The following is a 22,094-nucleotide window of genomic DNA, read 5'->3' as shown; positions in this document are numbered from 1 at the left end:
TAGGACACAAGTTTCTTCAAATCTGCGCACACATAATCTCGTAAATATTTGCACACTTGTGATCTCCTATTTCTTAGGACACAAGCTCTCAATTGTGATTTCCCCTGCTCCTTCCATCCCTTCTACTTTGGAATTGCCCCTTGAGCTTGATATCAAGATGGTAGCAAATATGATAGATGTCAACCCCACCCTCATTTCTGCCCCCCCCCCCCCGGCTCAATGAGCCTCCTAACAAGGAAAACTTAATCTCAATGAGATGCATCCGCAACCAAGTTCACGTTGTCTAACTCTGTCAATCCTTTCTCCTTCAGCTTTCTAACAATCGAGGAATTAATGTTTCTCCGCCTTTCCCAAAAATGCCAACGCTTCACTAGGACGTACATCTGTTTTGGATGGCTTCAACCATGGTATAAATCCTCATCCTTAGACAATTTTTTAACCAGAATCTGTCCTAACTAACCATTTTAATGGGATTTTTTTCAGGGGTCACCTCCCAGACTATATGATTCTCAAGTAAACTCTCGTATAATGGTGCCCATAACAGTTTTCACTATTAGACTTCTTTATTATTTATTTCAAAAATTTAGATACCTCCTAACTAGTTTTCATACAGATTCTTGCCCACTGGTGGTCCGAATCAATTTCACCATTGGGCTTTTCTTTTTCCTTTGGTTTTACAATATGAAGGGTACTACTCTAGTCAACCTTATATCCTCCACTATGTATGGGCCCAGCCAAGTTGTCTCCAATTTTATTGGTTATCCTTTGACTCTAATGTCATAGAAAAGTACAAAGTCACCAATATTTATCTCTTTTTATGTCGTTTATGAACTTCCTGATGAAGAGTGCAGTCGTGTATTCTTTCTCAAGCTTATTTAATTGACATAGTCAATATTCTTTGGCTTTAGTTAAGTGATATTAAATACAGAAGCCATTATTTCTACATTGTCTCTGAAATGCCATGGGACTATAGCTTATTCCCCATATAACATGGTCTTTGGCTAATCGAGCTCTTGTAAGCAGTCTAGTATGCCCATAGAACAATAGGTACCATGTCATCCTAGTCGTCTAGATTGGGAGTGGGGATACCCATGTCTATCCTGTAAGGGGAGCTGAAAGCACCATCCCTTGAGTGGCACAAGGTAACTATATACCTTGTTAAGTCGGGAATCAAGGGCACAAAAGGATGCCTCAACCTGAACCCAGGCCCTGAGAACTGAACTCCTGAGTATATATAGGTCGTGGCTAGAAATACAATAAAGATTGTTATTTTCCTCCTAAATATGTATCATTAGGATTGCAATTGTGCATTGAAGAGACCTTTAACAGAATCGAGAGCTCATATATTGCTATGTTGATTCCTACATGGGGGGACATGAGTCCACTTTTTCAACCATGTGAAACATCCACAGAATCACAAGCAAATGAAAAGACCAAAAAGCAAAGATCATCTAGTTAACAGTATACCTTCAGATATTCATCAACCTCTGATTTTAGCTGTTTAGTCTTCAACGCTGCATCTACCTCGGATAATATTCTTGGTGACTGGCTGATTTCAGGAAGAAGGTCAACCTGAAAGGAATGAATAAAATTATTGAGATTCCAGACAAGACAATTAACTTCTATACCTTTTATACTTATGAGTGTACTCAAATCTCTCTTACTTTTAAGTTGGGGGTGAATGGGTCTGGGAGCCTCATGTTCCGCGGAAAGGCACTGAGGATGAGATTTCGCATCTGTATGCAGCTAGGAGGAATAACATCACAAAAGCTGAAATGGTAATCACATAGAAACTCTGGAAAATCATGAAGCAGAACCAACAACACCCGAAGTGTGCCTTTGTATAACAACCGAACCTGTAAGCACAGAAAGCCACAGTCAAAAACAAAAGTTAATCTTATCAAACTAAAGACAACCACTGAAACAGAAGCATAAAAGTTTTTATTTGCCAGCATGTACAGTATATAGAATAATACTGGAGAGAATTCAAAATGCTATTTTAAGATACAGTAAATTCTTCTGTCAGATTAAGGTGTGAAAATCTCCAAAACTGATGTGAACAAATTTAATATTCAACACGAATAAAAATAAAGGAGGGGTATATTGGAGTATATATTTAACGAACCGGATCACTGAGTTCAGCATTTCTCAAGTAAGGCTCCATAAACTTGAATAAATCCACAAGAAGACGCTGAACCAGTGGCCAACCCTTTTGGTTGTTACTCAGAAGTAACTTGGGCATGAAACTGCGATGACTTATCAATTCCAGCCAAGCAAAACTACAAACCCAAGAAATATTGTCTGTCGTCACTTTCCTCCATGGAGAATATGCATTGTAATTAAAAAGCAGAAACCATATGCTCACAGTAACTAATATCGACTCCGAAACCTTGTCTGCAGTATTTAACTTCATGGAGAACATGGATTATGATACAGACAAATAAATGCATGTATATAGACTCAGTTAATCACTCACCTCCAACCAGGTACTCTCAAAGGTTGTAAAGAATGGAAAGCATTTGCAAATGCAGTGAGTACCTGAAAAAAATTGAAAAGTGATTTAATGTAAACATGGTTCAGATACAACGACTGCATATGGTCAAATATATGAAACCGAAACATACTTGAAAATTGCTGGCATCAAGAGCAGGATCAGGGGAGTTAAAATCCATGAGCCAGTTCACAAATAGCCTGAAATAAGGCCTAGGATGGAATGCACTTTTTTTGTCTTCTGCATCCCTTTGAATGACACGCACAGTTACTGCAAGCACCTGCATACTATCATATTATGAGAAAGGCTCAAATATAAATTAATACAAATACGACATCAAAAAGGAAAATAGTGATACCAACCTTGTTTAAGAGATTGACTTTACTCATTCCTGGGTCCACTGCACAATACTGCAAAACCCATGATACCAATCAATTATCCTTCCAATATTAGATTATTATTTAATTTAACAAAAAAATAATTGCTTATTTGATTATTGACAATTATGAGATTGCAAGTGCTTTAACTATAAAAGCATAAATGCAGATAACTGTAAGAGAATCACCTTAACCAACAAAACCACGAGTTTCGAATACATATCAATTAATGTAAAGGAAAGGCCTTGTGTCATTTGTTGGGATGGGAGTGGAAGAGAAACCGGCACTGAGATTTCAGAGGCTAAACAGTGTTGGACAGACAGTTCCTTCAATAAAACCAATAAAGTCAGCAACTGATATTGAAGGTCAAATCTTCCTCTACAGGTAGAGATCAAATGTATCCAACTATCTTCCTTCTAGTAGGAAAAAACATGCCAAATCATACACTCAATCTGAAGACTAATTACCGTTAAGACACGGAAGAACCGGTCAGAAATATCATCTCCTTTTAACATCCCAGATTGCTGTAACTGTGATATGTAAACCGCATATGCTTTATCATTCACTCCAGGAGAATCACAAATACGAGCCCAGTCTTCAAAAAGACTTCCAACCTGCACATGGTTACAGTTAGGACACAAGAGTGCAGAAATACAAAACAATCTAAAACAAACTGTTTGTTCTTCTTTTTACCAGTGCTGAAAGTGAGAGTGTGTACCCTCCAAGATCCAAGAAAGTTTGAACAAATAATTTCATTACTGTCTTGATTAAAGCAGCATGTGAAACAGAAACTCAATTTGGATGTACCAATCAAAATAGAGAATATAGATGGGGTATATAACAATATACACACTAAAAGATCCTTACTTGGATCATTTCTGTTTCAAAACTTCTACTGAAAAATGGCTTATAGTACATACCAACCATAATTTCATATCAAAGAGAAAAACCAGGTTACAGGTTTGCATTGGTCTTACAGAAAGCAATCTACGTTAACTGAAAACAAAGAAATTTTAAAAACTATAAAATTTATGCAGAATAATTTTGGGTACAATAATCCTTCTCAAGTTAATTGCAAGAAAATGAACAAAATAATACAAAAGTCAATCCTAGATGCCAAAATAGCCTATGAATCACCCAAATGGATAAAATATCTGCAAATGTAAACCCGTTATGAGGGTGCAAAATTTTAAAGAATGGTTTTCATAGGATTTGATAACTCTTGGTCCTTGGTAGTGTTACCCACCAAAAGTGGCTTACCCCTAGGAGAAATTCTCTTGTTCATCTCTTCCAGTAGGCAGCCAGCAGCCCCTAATAGCCACCAAGGAGCTGATGTGACGCACAATTCATATCTCCGCCACATGCATCAGTCATATGTTTCCCGCCCATTTTCCAAGAGGACATGTTCAAAGGTGAACATCCAACCCAAAAGGTACTCTATTTATGGGGTAACCAGAAGAAGGAACAGTTTTGACCGTAGTCTTGTTCCCTCACCTTAAATGGGGGGTTAATTTTCAACCCTAGTCCAATGGGACCTCCCCTAATGGCCTTGTTGACCACTGAAGTGGCACCTAAATATTTTTCGAAGACTCCATGCCCAAGGATGTACCAAATGCTGCTTGTACCATTAGAGATCATCATATTACCAGAGTTTTTCAACTCTACTTCTTCTTATCATTTTTTGTGGTACTCAAATTCCACAATCCCTACAGGGACAATGTAAAAAGTGATGCTAGTATGAGGATTTGAGTCATGTAACAGGGATGGGTGTCCTAGGACCTTGTCATCAAGTGAGTATTACTCTGGGAGGTTTTTTTCAATTGGTTAATTATCATCTCCTTACAAGTACTTAATAATTAATTGAGCTTTTTCCTCCAAGCATACCCCCAAAGCCGGAGTACAGCTTGATGGCAAGGTCTTGGGTGGGTCCTAGTGTCTAGGGTCATTGTATATGACCACACTAGATCACACAAAAAAATTTGTGGAATTTGATTAGGTATAAGGGGTCATTTTTTAACTTTTAAAATTTCCCGCAGTGCGGAAATTGGAATAAAATTTGTACATTAAATGTAATAAGTAATGTCTAGAGAAGTTGTATGGGGTATGAGTAACCCTCAACTTTCTACTATGACACACTTTGAGTGGTTAAAAATGTGTTCTAGACCCTCAAAACCCACTTTTCCTAAATTTAGTGGGAAATTTGGCAATAAATTAAACCAAAAATAAATTAAATGGAGAGAAATAAATTGATCCATGTGACAAAATGACATGGAGATGATTTGGAAATTATCTCAAGTCGAAGGAGTGAGTCAAAGGACAAGTTGGAGGATGATTTGGCACCTTGCATCATAAATGCATGGCCCACTCAAGGAAATCGAATTTCTTGACATAAATGCAGCAACTTTTGAATATGAAATTCGAATTTGTGGAGCTAACGCACATTTGGCAGGATTTGAGAGAATATTTGGCAAAGACTTTTTTGAGAAATTGTCTCCACATTGGTTCCCACCCATATACACTTGTCATTTCATCATATTGATGCCACTTGAGAAATTCGAATTTGCATGACGGTGTTTTGGGATTGTCACTCATTTGCTTTGGGATTGCCACCGTTTGCCTTGGGATTGTCTCCCAAACTTTTATATAATAAGAGTTTTGTGCTCTCATTCTTAGATCCATTGTTTACTAGCTATTGTGCTTACAAAAGCACTGCTACTTTGTACATTTTTCAAGAATAGCAATAAAAAGACTTTGGGGGTCCATTCATGGGTGTACTTCCTTTGGAGCATGGTGCAATGTAAGCTATTGGTATAATCTTTCTATGCTTTGAATTATTTCATTTTCCATATATTCTTGTAAACTTGCTAGTGCAAAACTATCTTGCATTAGCATTTGATTTGAAAGTAAGTTCTAGAGTTTGAAAGTTCTAGTTTATTTTCAAATAATTTTCTAAAAAATCAATTCATTGTTTGTTTATCTAAATCTATATGAACTAATGCTTGATTTGAGTATTGTAGAAGATTTTTTGTTGGATTAAGCGTGAGGGGAAGTCTTTGGGAGACCAACCTACTTTTGTAGCACCTTCAAAGGAACTTTCATTAGACATTTGGATTCACTTAATTTATCTTACAAAAAGTCTCTTGCACATATTCGTTTGCGTATAGCTTGTATACAAGCAATTATTTTAAAAAATTAAATCTTTGAAATAGTGTTTCATTGATTCATATTAACTATTTGAGAGCTTTTCTTAACTAAACCAAGTGATGGGATTCACTCTCATCACTTAATTTGGTTTTTTGTATATCATTTGTATTTTATTTAATCGTTTTCATATTCTCTCTATACTAATTTGTTTATTGATCTTGCGTCCCATAGGTAGAGTGTTGGTGATAAGAGCATCAAGGAATGATCACACAAATTCTAACACTTTTCCTTGTAGGACCTCTCAACTCTTTCCAAGGTTGATTTTTTGGGGAGGCCGTGGCCATTTGAAGAGGATTGGCTCCTTGTTTTGGGCAACATTTATTTACCTTTAAAGGCCAAGCCTTGACGCATCAAGGGACATTTAACTTCTTCAATCTTGAAAGCCTTTCTCATTGTACTTACTTCATTTGATGAACTTGACTTTCAAGAAAGAGATCTAGACTCCTCTTGAAGATTTACTTAGAGACCTCTTAAAGGTTCCTCATTTTGTAACATCTAATAAAAGTTTAGTTTTTTTTGTGGGAGCTTGGGTTTTCACCCAAGGCATCATTTTCCCCTTTTGCAAAAGGAAGAACATGTGGGTGGTATGATTTTGAGCTAGTGTTCTTAGTTTTTCCTCTTGCATGTCTTAAAATTAACACAACATCACTTTCACAAGCTAATTTTCTGAATTTGCTTTTGCTACTTATTTTCATATTTTGCCATTCCAAGTATAGCTTTCGAGTACAATTCTAAATCTTACTTTTGGGATCAATTTATTTTATGATGGGTATCTCATTTCAAGTAGCAAAGTTAGTTTGGTTAGTTTAACCATTTGCTTCATGTTGGCCTCACAATAGGGTCATTGTTTACATGCTCATTTATTTTATGTTATTTGCTCCTTTTGCAAGTATATAAATTATAAGCTTCATTGCTTTAGATGATTATTGGTTTATCATTTGTCAAAGCAATTATTTTAAGCAACTTACAAGTCTTATATGTTCATGAAGCTTATGTATCTTACATTATCTTGAGCAATATCCAAGTTATCTTTCTTTGGGCATATTTCCATTTACTTAAAGCAAAGCATTTAATAATCTTATTTAATTCATGTGCAAGCTAATTTCCTTTTCCAATTGAGTTCACATTTTGCAATTTACTTTGATCACTATTTCTATTATATTGAAAGCATTGCAAATCTCTATTTGGAAAACTTCCTTGCATATCATATTGGGCATTTTAGTATAGTTGCATCTTACCTTAATTTACCTATAAGCATAAGCTTGGTTGAAAGACATTTTTAGGGACCCCTTTCTTTCATCAAGTTGAGGGACCAGCATGGAGGAAGCACCACATCCTAGGTGTGTAGATGTGAGGAGGGTGCAATCGTGGATGCATAAGTTACCCCGACCTTCGTTTTTCCACCCCTCTAATTGCCTTGTTTTTTGTTGATTTTTCTTTGTATTACTGCTCAAAACTCTAAGGAATGAGAGCATGCTTTGTACGCTGTATAAAAGTTATTACCCCCTTAGTGGTGGGGCAGTTCATCCCCATCTCCCACCATGGGTTGGGACATGACTTGGCCACGAAGTCTTCTCCCCTCTATTCCATCATCATTCACATGGAACCTATTGATTAAAGGGTGGACCAAGGACATATATTTCCCCTTAAGAGCTGGAAAAACCTAATAGGGTCATCTATTAGCCACTCCTACATAGGGAGGTAACATGGGAGGGCTAGTATCATCTTTAGAGTCCTCAATGCTGGAGTAGAATCAAGGATTCACACCACTTGGAGACACATGAGAGCCATTTTGTGCCCCAAAAGCCAAAACTAGGCTCCACAAGATGATTATGACAAAGATCTAGGGGCCAACCCCTAGAAGGTGAATTTAGAGGCCTCTACACAAGTCAAGAGACTCAAGATCCTTAACACAAGCCCTAAGGAGGCATTCGCTAGCTATTTCACAAAGGCTACTAGGTCAACTTGTCACCTAGACTAATATTTGCACATCATTTTAATTGCTAAAGGGGCTTATAGGCTAAATAAATTAGAACAATTGTCACTTCTCAGATTTTCAGCCTCATTAGAGGAATTCGAACATGTTCTCTTGTGGATAAATTAGAGGTCTTGGATGCATTCTAATATTTGGAGCTAATATTGGATATTCTTTGTAGCTATTCTTTGGTCTAATGGATGGAAATCTTGCATGTTATCTTGTAGGTGCACCTAATTGTTGAATATTTGTTTATATTTGTCTAATGTATGGAATAATTAAATCTAGCTTATGCTAAATTGTGCCCTAACTTGTTCAAGATAAACTAAATGCTATCTAGATGAATGTCGCAAGCATTACTCATACATAACATGTGTTGAATTGCCCTAGTGGTGAACTCCTAGTAGCTCTCCCATGAATATCCATTTTTCCATTAAAAGGTAAATGTTTGAAATATTTGTTGCTAGGGCATCAAATTTTGGCCTCCTTGGAAACATTTTTGGCTAATCTATCTCATCCTAAACTCCATATTCCCAAGGGACAAGGGATTGGTCTGGTTAGTTGGTGATCACATTCTACTTTTATTCATATTTTATTTCTCCCAATTCGGCCCTTTCAAGGCGATGTTAGGGAACTAGGGCCTCGTGTGAATCCCTAGGAAAGTAGAGTTTTATTGGTTGCAGAGCCTAAACATTAAGATGACAGTATTTGCCACAAAATTTATCCTTTTAGTGGGCATCCGCCGCAATTTTATCCATAAACTTTCTTGCCTTAGGGAAACCCGAGTTTTCCTTGCTTCAACATAAGGTATTTCTTGAAGGTTTCATGAGCCTTGGCATAGTCGATATACATTGTAAGAAACCTTTTCTCTTTGCCTTGACCATTCGATACTCCAACACTCGTCAAATTGAAGGTTTCATGAGCCTTGGCATAGTCGATACTCCAACACTCGTCAAATTTATCGAACCCTAGGTCTTGTGCCTTCTTTTCTAGGTCTCATCGTAGAAAGTGAATTGTCACTTTGTGGAGCCTTGAACCCCAAGTGTGTCTTTCTTAGAGAGCTCCTAGTAAGGTCATCTTATAAATTAATCCTAGAATGTCTGTCATAAGTGGCGTCTCACCCACTAGTGTAAAAATTTCTCATTTCCCACCCCGGTTTTCAGTTTCACCTTATTTCTCCAAAATAGTTAAATGCCCTTTCCCATATCCATACATTCAACAACTGGAAAATAAATTTTGCTGAAAACACAAATTCTGGAAATTTTACAGAATGCTGGAAAATGCAGAAATAAAAAATCAACAGGCACAAACAGCCATTTAACACATTGAAACACAGTGATTTTTTGTCAAAGTGACCCTGGAAAAACCCCCTACAACTCTTGGGGAAAACCAGTTCAAGAGCTCTTTCTTATTTCTGAAAAATGATTTTACAGTGAGAAATATTCAACAAAAATCAGCGAACAAATTTTACAACTTATCTAGTTTTCCGTGCCTCACAGCCAACTGGAAAATACTAGCAAACAGCAAAACAGACAGCAATAAATGTTGTACAGCCTCCTTGATTTTCGTGCCCACTTTTAGCGTTAAATGTTGTTGTACGACCTACAATAAATACGCTGTACGGACCTCAATTTGCGTGCCGAAAACAGCAATACGCTATACGGATTTCCTTGGAAAATGTGCCAACAAACTACTCCTTGATTTCTGTGCAAACTTCTCGATTTCTGTGCAAACAACTGTACGGATTTCTAGAAAATTGTGCCAAAATCTGCCTTTCACTGTGTGCTAACTCAATTGTACGGATTTGCTAAACTTTTGCCTTGGAATGTGTGCCAAGCTGTTGTCTCCTTCTCCTCCCTGTCCAGAAATCTCCCTTGCTCTCTTGCTCTCCTTCTCTCAATCTGCTCATGAAAGAATGAATGACCTTTTCCTCCTTTTCCTCCCTTAATCCAACCCTAAGTGACTTTTGGGTGATCCCTAAATCCAATGGCTGAAATAGATTGAGATCTAGGGTTGAGATTAAATGCTCATTTAAATCTCACTTTCTATTTTTTAATTCACCCCACTTTAATAAAGACCCACTTAGTCATTTATTTCTGTTAAACACACATGGATAGGAAAACAATAGGAAAGATAAATCAGTGAGTTCATTTTTTATTAACATAAGATACACATTTATAGTACACATATGTGACTCTTGGAATTCAGATCCCAAGGTCTCTTGGACTGCTTTTGTCCATTCGAATTCCACACTAACCCTTTAGGATTAGGTGTCCAACATTCCCCCCCTTAATCCGAAGGGTTATGTATGAGTCCAAGAAGAGAGCTGTAATACAACATGGGCAAAAAATGCATGGCAGCACTAGGCTGAATGTGCTCTATGAAATGTTGGTAAAAAGGGCGGTGGTTTAAGGATGACCACCAACACTAGAACGCTTAGTGCAGTTCCCGGAACTCTTCCAAAACTGGCAAGAAACTGAAGTTTTCTGCTAGAGGAAGTGATCCTATTGTTTTAAAGAGGGAAACCTTCAACCATAAAAGGGAGGTCTCACCCCGCATAAAAGGTAAAACTTCAACCTGAAAAGGGAAGTCTCAACCTGTGATGGTTTAAGGATAACCAACAACTCTGGAATGCTTAATGCAATTCCTGAACTCTTCCAAAACTGGCAAGAAGCTGGTGTCTTCTGCTAGAGGAAGTGTTCTCAATCTGTTCACGGGCATCTTTGTCTCTGGCTACAACTCTGAAACTGGTGTGGCAGGTTGTGGCTCAGGCTCGCTTGATGTGACTTTGAAGCTTGTAGATGATCATCATTTCCCCCCCTGTCAGGTACAAGGTGAGAAGATGGAGAAAACTCAACTGCAAGACTGTTCAATATTCTGGAACAAGTTCTGACATGTGTTTGGAATATTTTCTTGGCTGTTGATGCCCATTGCCAAGAAGCGATCCATCCAAGATGAATCTTTGTTCTTGCAGGACGTTTGTTTTTGAAGCATCTGTTTGAAGAATGAGTGGTTTTATGACAGTGCTTACATGGATGAAGATCAAAACAGTGATCTTTCAGATGGCCAACTCGGTCACAGTGTTGGCATTTCACGATCTGTTGTTGTTGCTGTTGTTGTGGAAGAGGGGCAGATTCTGGAACAGCCGAAGCTGAACTGTCATGAGAAGCAGGTGAACTGTCATCAATGAATCCAGCACTCTGAAACTGAATGGGCTTTGAGTAGTCTGGAATATGAAAGGACAAGTCCTTGTCATAACCAAGACCGGTTCTGTGCTTGTTGTGGACAAGCTGTTCCCAAGGTCTGATGATGGGCTTGGGAAGTGCAGATTGAGTTTCTGCATCTGCATGTTCAACTGCTGCTTTATCGGGTACTGGATCTGAATGAACTTGAACAATATTGACTTGCTGTTTATGGGAGTCTGCTTCATTGTTCTGAACAGAAACAGGTTCAGAATGACTCCTTATTTTTAATTCTTCTTGCTGTAGCTGTGTTTCAAGCTGCAAAAAATCAATATTCTCTTGTACATTATACAAACAGGTTCTAATATCAACCAGAGAAGCTTTGCTTATTCTCACTGTATCATGATCTGAGGAATGTATGAGAGTTTTTAAGAACTCTAATATTTCAGTGATTCGAGGCATATTCTTCATTGTCAAAATATTATGACTCAATGAGTAAAAGTAACACCATTCACAGAAAAATCCTTTGTAAATGTGCAGCAAATGAATCAAGGAACAGAAACTATAATGAGTTTTAAATACAGTTTCACAACTGGGGCAGCAGCAATTGCAAACTTGCTTGGAACCTTCAAGTACTCCTTCAGAAATGATGGTTAACAAAACTCCAATAATTATAACACTGTCATGGACAGGACTTGAATACTCATATGCTTTGACAGGGGTACCAATTAATATTCTCTGATCTTGCCACTAGTTTGCTTCAGCATTGGAGATACCAGATTTCTGCTTCTCGCTGGTCCAATCTATTGGCTGGAATGGCTGGAAATTTAGTGAGCTCAACCTGTAGCAGAGTCGGTTTACAGAGTCAAAGTCATTCGGTCTTCTGCACGGAGATCAACGCACAGACCAGCTTATGCACAGTCTCACAGTGAGCAACAATGCATAAAGTCCAACAGTTTATTACAAGAAAGAAAGAGATGTTTTCCGTATACAGTGAAAAACGTTTGACAAATAAATTCCCACTGAGAGCTGAGAAGGTAGACTTTATAAAAATAGAACAAGAAGTTCAATCGCTGAGCATGAAGTGTATGATGCAGTGATATTGAAGACACTGTAATACACCAATGTAATACACCAGAACAGTGCAAAAGAATATAGCCACAATTACGATTTCCCAGGAAGACTATAGGACACTTCAATATCAAAGAATCCAGAATGCTGCACCGAAGAGATAAAAAAACTCGCAAATCATTATGATAAACATTTGGATTTGCTTTACAGAAAAAAAATCCTCTTCACTGATCTGTTATGTAAATATCAAACAACACTGAAAGCCGACTGAATTGTTGATGAAACATGCGAAGCAATAGTCCGAGATGCAAAACACACAACACAGCGTTTTGTTTCGTGTATATCACAGCGACAGTGAGCATATACCATGTCACGATTTTAACAAATCCACATCACATTTTCTCAATCACATTCCCTCGGCTATAAGAGGTCTTTCTCCGCTGCGGGATTGATTCGTTGCGCCTCTACAAGTCAAACGGAAAGGGCTTTGTGCACAGGAATCACCATATCCGTGATGCCTAAACCATTAGAGGAATTGTGGCCGCATCTTGTCTCAATTACCAACATATATATATATTGAATCAATGACAGCAACCTTGGAAGAAAGTTGTTGACACGCAGATCACTGACTAGTCAGTTGGAGAAGAAGCAGTCACCTATAAATTCCACGCCTCGGAAATTGAAAAGCTCGTCACACGACTATGCAGCTGCTACACAATTTTACTATGGCTTGCAGGCGTATATATGTGAGCGCACCGGGATTGGACATATAGATCTCTGCTCCTCAAACCTTCTAAATCGATACTCCATTAGAGCCTATGCGCACAACACATCTATATATCTAATTTACACACCTCCGCGGCAATTCTTTATTATTGGCGCTCCCATGAATCCTTTAAATAAACATATAATTACTGGACTTACCTACACAGCCTGTATGTATCCATTGTATACATACGCGTCCACGGTGGAGTTTGAATCAACTGCTCTTCCAATTCTTGCGATCACTGGGACAACTATTTCTGCTTTCTGACTTGGGCGGACTACAGGTCTAGTTGAGCTCGATGGAACTCCAACAGGCGGCCTTTTTGGCACAGCTGTAGTTACCATGGGAATGCTTCGTACTGCAGCATACGTTTTGACTCTGCTTCACCAGATCCACATAATAAACTCTGCTTCTAATCAGCGAACACTGTTTTTTTTTTTTATCTGCTGATATTATTTGTTGAAAGTAAGCTGCAAGCTTGTACAGGGAACAGCAGGAGTATGTGTTCTATGGCCTTGTTCACTTTTTTTGTTGCATAACTTGCATGCTTGTAGCGCCCATGAAGTTTTCGGTGCTGTCCACTGACTCATTGACTGATTTACGCTAGATATATGCCGAATAGTTACTATAGCAGCCAATTTTCATTGCAGAAACTAACCTGGATGCTTAGGTTAGCATGTTCTCCATGAGATTTGAACCCTCTACAAGATAATCAAAGAAGTACTTTTCAGCAGCTCAGTTAAACCTTGGTGACCTCGGGTACAAGAGTGGCATTATATAATTGTATGCTGCTCTATAAAAGTCATGGACAGGACAACTTTACACAGAAGTCTTCTATCTTAACGTTTGCTTTAAAGAACCGAACTAATTTAACTTCTGGTGAGAAATTATCAGAAAGGACCAGCCAAAAGTCATTGAACGTCAATAATTTTGATGGGAACAAGCGCAGAGCAGGAAAGAAGTTGGCGCAACGACAACATGGTCAGCGCTGTCTGGTAAACTGCAAGGAGAATCCAAGAAGGTTGCACCAGGAGACTAGAAATCCGCAACAATACTCAGCAGAATGGATTAAATTTTGTTTTCATGGCAACCCGTGGCAGACATAAAACACCGCAACAATTCTTTGTCAGGGAGCGTTCACCAATTCAGCCGCGTATGGAGTCACGTCGGAGGTGTAACGGTTGGCAGATTATACCAAAAACGGATGCGCAGAGAATTGTCAGAGGAAGAGCATATTATGGCAGTAAAGTTGTTACTCAAGACCGAGGGACCGAGGTAACGTATATACCATCAACGGACAAGCGTTACAAATTTTGGGGCGTCAGAGAAGAATATGAAACCGACATAAAAACGCATTAAACACAGTTCTAACAAATGCAGTCATATGGCAGAAATGAGCAGCGCATCATTAAACACAGTTTTGTCAAGGAATAATGATAAATCCCAGGTGGTGCAGCGCTTTTAAATGGTGCTTATATGGACAGAGAACGCAGGTCTCATAACGGCTTGGACAGATGCGTTATATGGCAGAGGCAGTGGCAGCATGTCAGGAGCGCTGGAAAAGAATATGGCAGAGGGCCAGGACTGACATGCACATAACAGGCCACAGAAAAACAAGTGGCTCTGATACCATGTTAAACACACATGGATAGGAAAACAATAGGAAAGATAAATCAGTGAGTTCATTTTTTATTAACATAAGATACACATTTATAGTACACATATGTGACTCTTGGGATTCAGATCCCAAGGTCTCTTGGACTGCTTTTGTCCATTCGAATTCCACACTAACCCTTTAGGATTAGGTGTCCAACAATTTCCAAAGTCACTTTTCCTTTCTAATTTTTCATTGACTTTAATAAAGTCACTTTAAAATTAGACTTTAGTAACTTTATCACTTAAAGTCACTCTTAAATTAGATTTGACTTTATAAAAATTATAAAATCACTTTAGGAGAAAAATTAAATTCTTTTTGGACACTTTTCCCTCAGCCAAAGATCAAAGCCTTAGGGAACCACCTGTCCTCCGGTACCAAATTTCAACAACTAAGACTCCTCCCATCAATGAAAATCCCTAAAGAGCAGGGGTTTTTCACTGTGGTGACAATGGGCCACTACCCCATTGTTGTTCTTGGTCTAGTTTATGCCTTGTAGGGTTTCCCTCTCCAAGGCCTGTCATATTTTGCAGCAAAAAGGTAGATTTGTAGTTTAGATAGAACTCGATAAAACAAAACAGTTCAAAATATAAGACCCTTGTAGAGAATGATTTTGGGTAAAATAATCCTTCTCGAGTTAATTGGAAGGAAATGCACAACAAATATAAAAAGGCCCTAGATGTTACAAAATCCTATGAAGCACTAAGAGTGATCAAATATTGGGAAGTCCAAACCCTTATTTAGAGTGAAAATTTTGAAAAAATGTTTACACAGGATTTCATGCCCTTCAGCCCTTGGTAGATTTGTAGTTAAGATGGATCTGTATTGGTCTTATTCCATTTCAATCACATCATTGTTTTCACGTGTTTGTGTACGTAGATATATACACACACATGTATATAGAGAACCAACTTCATATAATTTTCTTTTTAAGTCTTTTCTTTTCATTTTTATATTTTTCCAACCTATGCAACAAAAGTACCTTTCAGCACTATTAGACAAAAGTAAGTCCAAATGACCCAACCTGTTCACGAAAACCAGCAGGATCAGCTGATCCACCATCTCGGCTCGTTAGTTTGTTGTCGTCCCTATTTGCCCCAAGTCGACCAGGAATAGCCTGTGTTGAAAACATCTGTCAGCTACCATATTAGAAGAATTAAACTCACTGAATGTAAGTAGCGAATTACAATTGAATCACACGTTTATAACAACCTTTTTATCTCTAGATTGTCTAGCCTTCTCCTCTTTCCCAATTGAAGATGCATTTTGACCAGCTGCATTTGAAGAAACATTCCTTACATCTTCAATTAATTGTTGCAAGGACTCAGGAGAGCCTGGCCTTTGTGCCACCTGTACAATCAAAACATTATATCAAGACATTCATTATGAGACAATAATCAATAGCATCTTTTTAGATTTATTATTTGCCTTCGTTATCCAATGTGCATAGTAAATTACCTTTCCGAGAGCTTCAATAAGATTGTAGAGCTCAGATGCACTAACCCCCGGTTCTTGAATAACACAGGTTTGAACAAGAAAGATAGCAAATTCGGTTGCCGCAGCTGTATCAAGCCCAAATGAAGGTAAGAAACCTGTAAACTCTTCTCTTTAGGGAAGGAAAATATAAGTTACAACACATACCATTACGTCCTCCATCCACAAGTTTAGCAAGATGCATGTTATATTCTGTAAGGTTAATTAGTTCAGAACGAATAAGTGCAACAGTTATATCCTTGTTGAATTTGCGTTCCTCATCTGAATAAACAACCTGTGAAACCAAAAAATCATCATTAGAACACCTTATGAATCCTATAATGGATTCTCAACTCAATAAGATATGACCATAGAAATAATACTTGCCAGGGAGTCTCCTAAAGGGCCCTCACTAAACAAGGAAATTAAAACGCACATCAATTTAAACAAGCTATAATTGTATATACTTTGGCTAAAATAGAAATTTAATTTACTGATTGAAAAACAAAAATGCAGTCAGCTACTACAGTGAGACAACTGCAATTGCAACCAAGATGTTAGAAAATGTGATACTTATTTTAGATGTGTTCCTACTCCTAGGTTTGCTAAAATTAAGTGTCAGATTATGATGAGAGATCTTTTGAAATATCGCTTGTCTATTGCCGGTTGATCTACTTTTGGCTAAAGATCTAACTGTAATATCTTTGGTTGACAAATTTGAAAAGAAAAAGAGAAAAAACATTGTCCTGTAAATGACCTTATTATGGGCCAGGTCATTTATAATTTTATAACTGCATTGGCTTCATGGTCCTAAGTTTCCTCTATACCAATTGGAGAGCATGCTCTTACCAGATTTGTATAGTGTTATACCACCCTATCTCATGGGATCTGTTGGCTCTGTTCTCAGGACATTGATAATGGGGGCCACTTGATCTTCTGGTGACCCTTCTACTGTGTTATCCAAAATAGATTTTATTCTCTGTAGAGAGTTGGCCAAGAGTTGTCATCTTTCCTCAATAGACTGACCAGAGATGCATCGCTCTGCTCCTCCAAGTGATGAATACCTTTCGGTAGCAATCCCTACCTCTTCCAAATCCACCAGGCTAATTCCATCCTTCTTTGTACCCATCTCAGACAGTGGAAATGTTAAGCAACTCGGGATCCTGGGGATGCTGACATAGACGATAATAGACCAATCAAACAATCCCTGCTCACTTGGGCTACAATGCCGCAAACTAATCACAAATTCTCAGGATAGGGGGCTTTTGTCCCCTCCTGTACATAGCAAACTCCCTTTGCTCCAAGCCATTCCACAAAGACATTATCTCATTATTGGGCATTTCATACTAAGGTGATTAATGAATACCACTGCTTCAATGCAGACACTAAACTAAGGTCATTTCTGTATTATTTTGGTCATTTCTAAAGGAAATGTGGATGCCTACGGATTCCATCTTTGGCTACTGATACTGGATGTACACTTGAGCCCCTCTTGTTAACTTGTGTTTAAAAATTTAAAATGGGTGTTTTAAATAAGGGTTTCCTTGGACAATATTTTCAACTAAAATTTACGATTTATGAGTTTATTAAGCAGAATTTCAGTTCATGCCAACATGTATTGTTCATGGTCAAACCTCACTAGCATGATTGGATTTCAAGGTTTTTGTTCTATAAGGCAGCCAAGGTTCCACCAAAAATATCCGGCCATGTAAGGGGTTGGTGTGGCCCACGCCAGATGTGATCCCCAGGTGATTTTGATGGCTTAGATGCCCCTGGGCTGGAGTTTTGTCGACTACAAGACACGCTGCGAACTCTACAAATATATGGAGACTCAAAATTATGGAGGATTGGGCAAACAACAGCTGCAGCATAGAAAATCTGGTGCTAGAACCACTTATGAAACAAGTAATGGAGCTGAAGGGAAGCTTTGATGATATGTCTTTTTCACATGTTTATAGAAAATCCAACAAAGTAGCCAATATGTTATCCAAAGATGTTATGTTGCTGCAGAAGAAGATCATGTCTGAGTGTGAAATCAGAGAACCCAGTTTGTGGTTGCAAAGATGTTGTGTTGCTGTAGATGAAGCTCCTGTCTGACTGTGAAATCAGAGAACACAGTTTGTGGCTGCAGAAATGTACGTATTTTGAAAATGGGTTATATTTACCTGATGTTGTCTTTTTCCTGGTCTTATTGCTATGTGTTGTCTAAGCCTTATTACTGCAAGGTGTGATTGTCCTTTTGGAGGCTGTCTATAAGGAGAATTTATTCTGTCTGTATTATGTTGATATATGAATAAACAGAGGCTGATATTTACTAGTTAGTCACAGGACTGTCTCTTTTTAGGCCTCGGAGGGCAGTTAAATTTATACTCTGATTTCATCTCGAAAAATAGATTTCAAGCCTTGTTGTTGAGCAGCCTTCTGCCCGGAAGAATACCTTACCCTTGCCTATGGGCTGGAGGGTAGGGTGCTTGGTTACATGGAAAAAAACAATAAACAACAGTTAATTTAATACCATTTAACAGTTAATAAACAACAGGAATTTAATAATCGGCACTGGCATTAAATTCACAAGTACCACAGTTAATAACATAAACCATTGGAATTTAACAAGTTTTAGCATTTATGAAACAGTGGGAATTTAATAATTGGTGCTGACATTTAAATTCAAATGCACCAGAGTACTGTGCAACAGAGCATAACCTAGGTGTATCCCAGCAGACCTGGAGTTGAATCCAACTCTGATCTGGGGATCACAGAGATACAGCCCCATGACCCCAAGGATCTGGTAACATAGCTTTTAAGGGAATGTATTTGAAAGAACCCCATCAAATCCAAAACTGTCCATATAATCAACATCATCATGATATTGTGATCACAGTATTACATGTTGATGATATCTTTATTATTGCCAGCAACACAGATGATTCAAAAACTAAAAGTTGAGTTGCAAAGAACTTTAACCAACAGAGGTAGCCTACATCATTGTTTAGGGTCAATTCCAAATCTGTACATAAATCAAAGGAGAGCAAAATTTAATGGGCTCGTGATTATAGCAAAAATAGGAAGATGATTCTGGAACCAAATACTGATTCGCATAAAACTTTTGAAATGACAGAATTCATTATTATATAAGAGCGGGTAGCAAGACAAATGGATGGCAGCATCTCTCTGCCCTAGACTAAGTTTGCAGAAGAGCTACTGAAAAGCTTTAATATGGTTGACAGCCTCAACTCTGATAAAACAGGAATGTAGTTATCATCTGGCATTGATTAAAAACCAATCAATGCAGCATTGTCTAGGCAGCCACTAGGAAGTTCCAATGTAACCTAATATAATCATACCAGATTTAAGTTATGCATCAGGGATTGAATTTCATATAGCATATCCCAAAGATGTTCACAGGAGAGAGGCTTATTATCATGATATGTTATTTGGATTGTATCATGTTATGACATTTATTTTTCAGACTTCATGTTAGCATTCATTTTATGATATATTTATTTAGTTCTAGTAGCATGGTTCCCTCCAAGAAAACTCTCATTTATAGGCTCCTAAGAACAAAGATTTGATAGCAGATAAATCATAACAAAACCATACCCAGCTTGTCAGTTCCTTCAAAACCCGTTTGCAAACATCACGGATGGTCACCAATACAGCAATATGGGTTGAAACATGTAAGCTGCTTGATGGATTCTCATACAATCTCTTAAAAACCTGCATTCACAAATTTGAACAGATATCAGATATACTAATATATCTGACAGAGACGTAGTGGTTTCTAAAATAATTGTCAAACCTTTTGTGCTATTGCCAGAGCTGCCTCATCTCTACTAACACATTGCAAAATAATCTCTGGAATCTCTGAGACAAGTCCCTGAAAAACGCCATTTTTTGTTAAATGGCATTGCTCAATTAGAAGTTAAAATTAACTGATATAATGAAAATTTGACAACAATAATAATAATTATTTCAATGAAAGGAACCGTGCCTGAATTTCATGATCGCTAGCACCCTTCGAGATTGCAGCCTCCAACTGCAAGAAATTAACCATTTGCTTAGACAGAACATGACAAAACAAACATTCTACCGAAGAAAATAATATAATAAACATCAAATTTCAGCTGGTGACAGTAAACTCCATAATTCCATCTATGGGAGACTAATACAAACTTTAGTCACCTCTTTATAATAGGATTTAATCGGCCTTCATCATTGAGAAACAAATGGACATCACATGGACCAAACGAAGTGACAAAATTCAAGAGTAGCCTCATACAGAGCAGACATACCCAGGAGTTGCATCAAAGACCACAACTGTTGTAATTGATTAAAGTAATTAACCTAACCATCTGAGTTTTCACTCTTAAACCTACTACAGAATAGAGCTTTTGCATATCTGTTCAAACAATTTTGTGAAGGCATTAATATCACATTTAAAAATGACCTTCTGCATTCATCAACCTATGGGCAGATCTGCCTTGAGACCATCGAAAGATTTACCAACACATGCATTGCCATTATTTCGTTGATGTGAAAACCACTAAGTAAAAATCAACAACAATTTTCCATCACATCCACAGATATACCAATCAACTTGTGCATCTAACATATTATGTCTATTTTTAAATAATTTACACTCACAAGAAAATTAGAAACAGACATCTATATTGTAATTTTACCCTCTTTTTTCTAGCATAAGAAAGAAAAGAACAGTTGATCAAAATTCCTTTTAAGCAAAACAATCATCCTCATCCAATCAAATTACCTTTTGAGACACAACCTGATACTTGTCCAATGCTTCCCCTGTGTTTAGAGAGGGCTCCAATCCACTAGAACTAAGTCGCTCTATAGTTGAGGAAGGGGTTGAAGGTCGTCCCATTGATGCAGATTCCTTCATGAGCCACAAAATGCAAACTTTATTGCAGAAAACAACATACTTGCCACAGACTACAGTATATTACTCTCAACAAAATGGCTCACCTTGATAGAATTAGAACCATCTGGAACATGTCCTTCAACAATAGCACTTGTAGCAAAGGAAGGTGTCATTGATAAGGCATCTGCAACATGGCGCATGCCTACATCTCCCATGGCACCTTGACTAGCAGATGCACTGTAACATATAAAATTGAGTTGGAATGAAATCAGTATTCCACATCTCTAATCAATAAACAGGAAGACTAAATGATATTCAATCTGGAACAACCTATGAGGTGATGTAGAACGAGAATCCATTTCTTCCACAGACTGTTCCAGTGATTGTGCAATGCCACTCAGCCCCGTTGTAGCTTGTGTTGCACTATAGCCACTTGAGCTTGTCTGTGCTGAACCAGAACCATAAACAACACGAGAGAAACCAGAACCAATTGAACCAGCACTAGAGCTTGATGGAACAACTGGTGCCACAGGAATATTCTGCGTAGATTGGTTCTGCCATGGAAGTCTAGCAAAATCCTACAATACCACAGGAATTAAGCATTCAATAAAATCAAATTACTTTATGACATTGGTGATTGCACTAAGCATGTTCAAAAATGCAAGATCAATAAACACAAATACCTCATAAACCCGCTGCTGTGCTGGAGAGAGTCGACCAGGCTTTGGCCTAAGTGCCTCTGGCAAGCGAGCTAGGTTGCCTTGAGCATACACCGTAGCATCATAATATGCAGGTCCAATTGTTTCCCTTTGCTTTCTACGCATTGCAAGGGGTGGTCCAATTACATCTTCAAGGGCACGTAGTGCCTGACATGAGAAACAGAACCATACATCAAAAAGCATATAATAGACATCAAAAAATAAGGAGTTATGCTGTTAGCTCTGTTGCACATGCAAATAAAATTTATTAAACCAATAAAATAGCACAAAATGAATATTATTACGTTACCACAAGGTTTAATG

The 22,094-nt window shown here is 37.9% G+C and overlaps 1 protein-coding gene across 1 annotated transcript in view; it reads right to left on the bottom strand.

The window, feature by feature from the left end:
* LOC149206723 (transcription regulator) overlaps positions 1 to 22,094 on the bottom strand; it is a 62,205-nt gene that overhangs the window by 5,348 nt on the left and 34,763 nt on the right. The window contains exons 29-47 of the mRNA XM_089395537.1: positions 21,756 to 21,938; positions 21,403 to 21,650; positions 21,177 to 21,309; positions 20,962 to 21,087; positions 20,185 to 20,229; positions 19,993 to 20,070; positions 19,794 to 19,910; positions 16,362 to 16,488; positions 16,179 to 16,282; positions 15,933 to 16,070; positions 15,745 to 15,837; positions 3,336 to 3,482; positions 3,057 to 3,194; positions 2,854 to 2,901; positions 2,625 to 2,771; positions 2,477 to 2,538; positions 2,126 to 2,279; positions 1,665 to 1,856; positions 1,468 to 1,572 (exon numbers count right to left, since the gene is read on the bottom strand). Of these exons, the coding sequence (XP_089251663.1) occupies positions 1,468 to 1,572; positions 1,665 to 1,856; positions 2,126 to 2,279; positions 2,477 to 2,538; positions 2,625 to 2,771; positions 2,854 to 2,901; positions 3,057 to 3,194; positions 3,336 to 3,482; positions 15,745 to 15,837; positions 15,933 to 16,070; positions 16,179 to 16,282; positions 16,362 to 16,488; positions 19,794 to 19,910; positions 19,993 to 20,070; positions 20,185 to 20,229; positions 20,962 to 21,087; positions 21,177 to 21,309; positions 21,403 to 21,650; positions 21,756 to 21,938 (2,385 nt within the window). The remainder of the gene's footprint in view (positions 1 to 1,467; positions 1,573 to 1,664; positions 1,857 to 2,125; positions 2,280 to 2,476; positions 2,539 to 2,624; positions 2,772 to 2,853; positions 2,902 to 3,056; positions 3,195 to 3,335; positions 3,483 to 15,744; positions 15,838 to 15,932; positions 16,071 to 16,178; positions 16,283 to 16,361; positions 16,489 to 19,793; positions 19,911 to 19,992; positions 20,071 to 20,184; positions 20,230 to 20,961; positions 21,088 to 21,176; positions 21,310 to 21,402; positions 21,651 to 21,755; positions 21,939 to 22,094) is intronic.

Source organism: Pinus tabuliformis, chromosome 1_2 (assembly GCF_031772625.1).
Source record: "Pinus tabuliformis cultivar Carrire ecotype Pingquan chromosome 1_2, CPIR1, whole genome shotgun sequence".
NCBI lineage: Eukaryota > Viridiplantae > Streptophyta > Pinopsida > Pinales > Pinaceae > Pinus > Pinus tabuliformis.
Note: the sequence above shows the minus strand (reverse complement) of the source record. Positions and strands in the feature narration are given on the sequence as shown.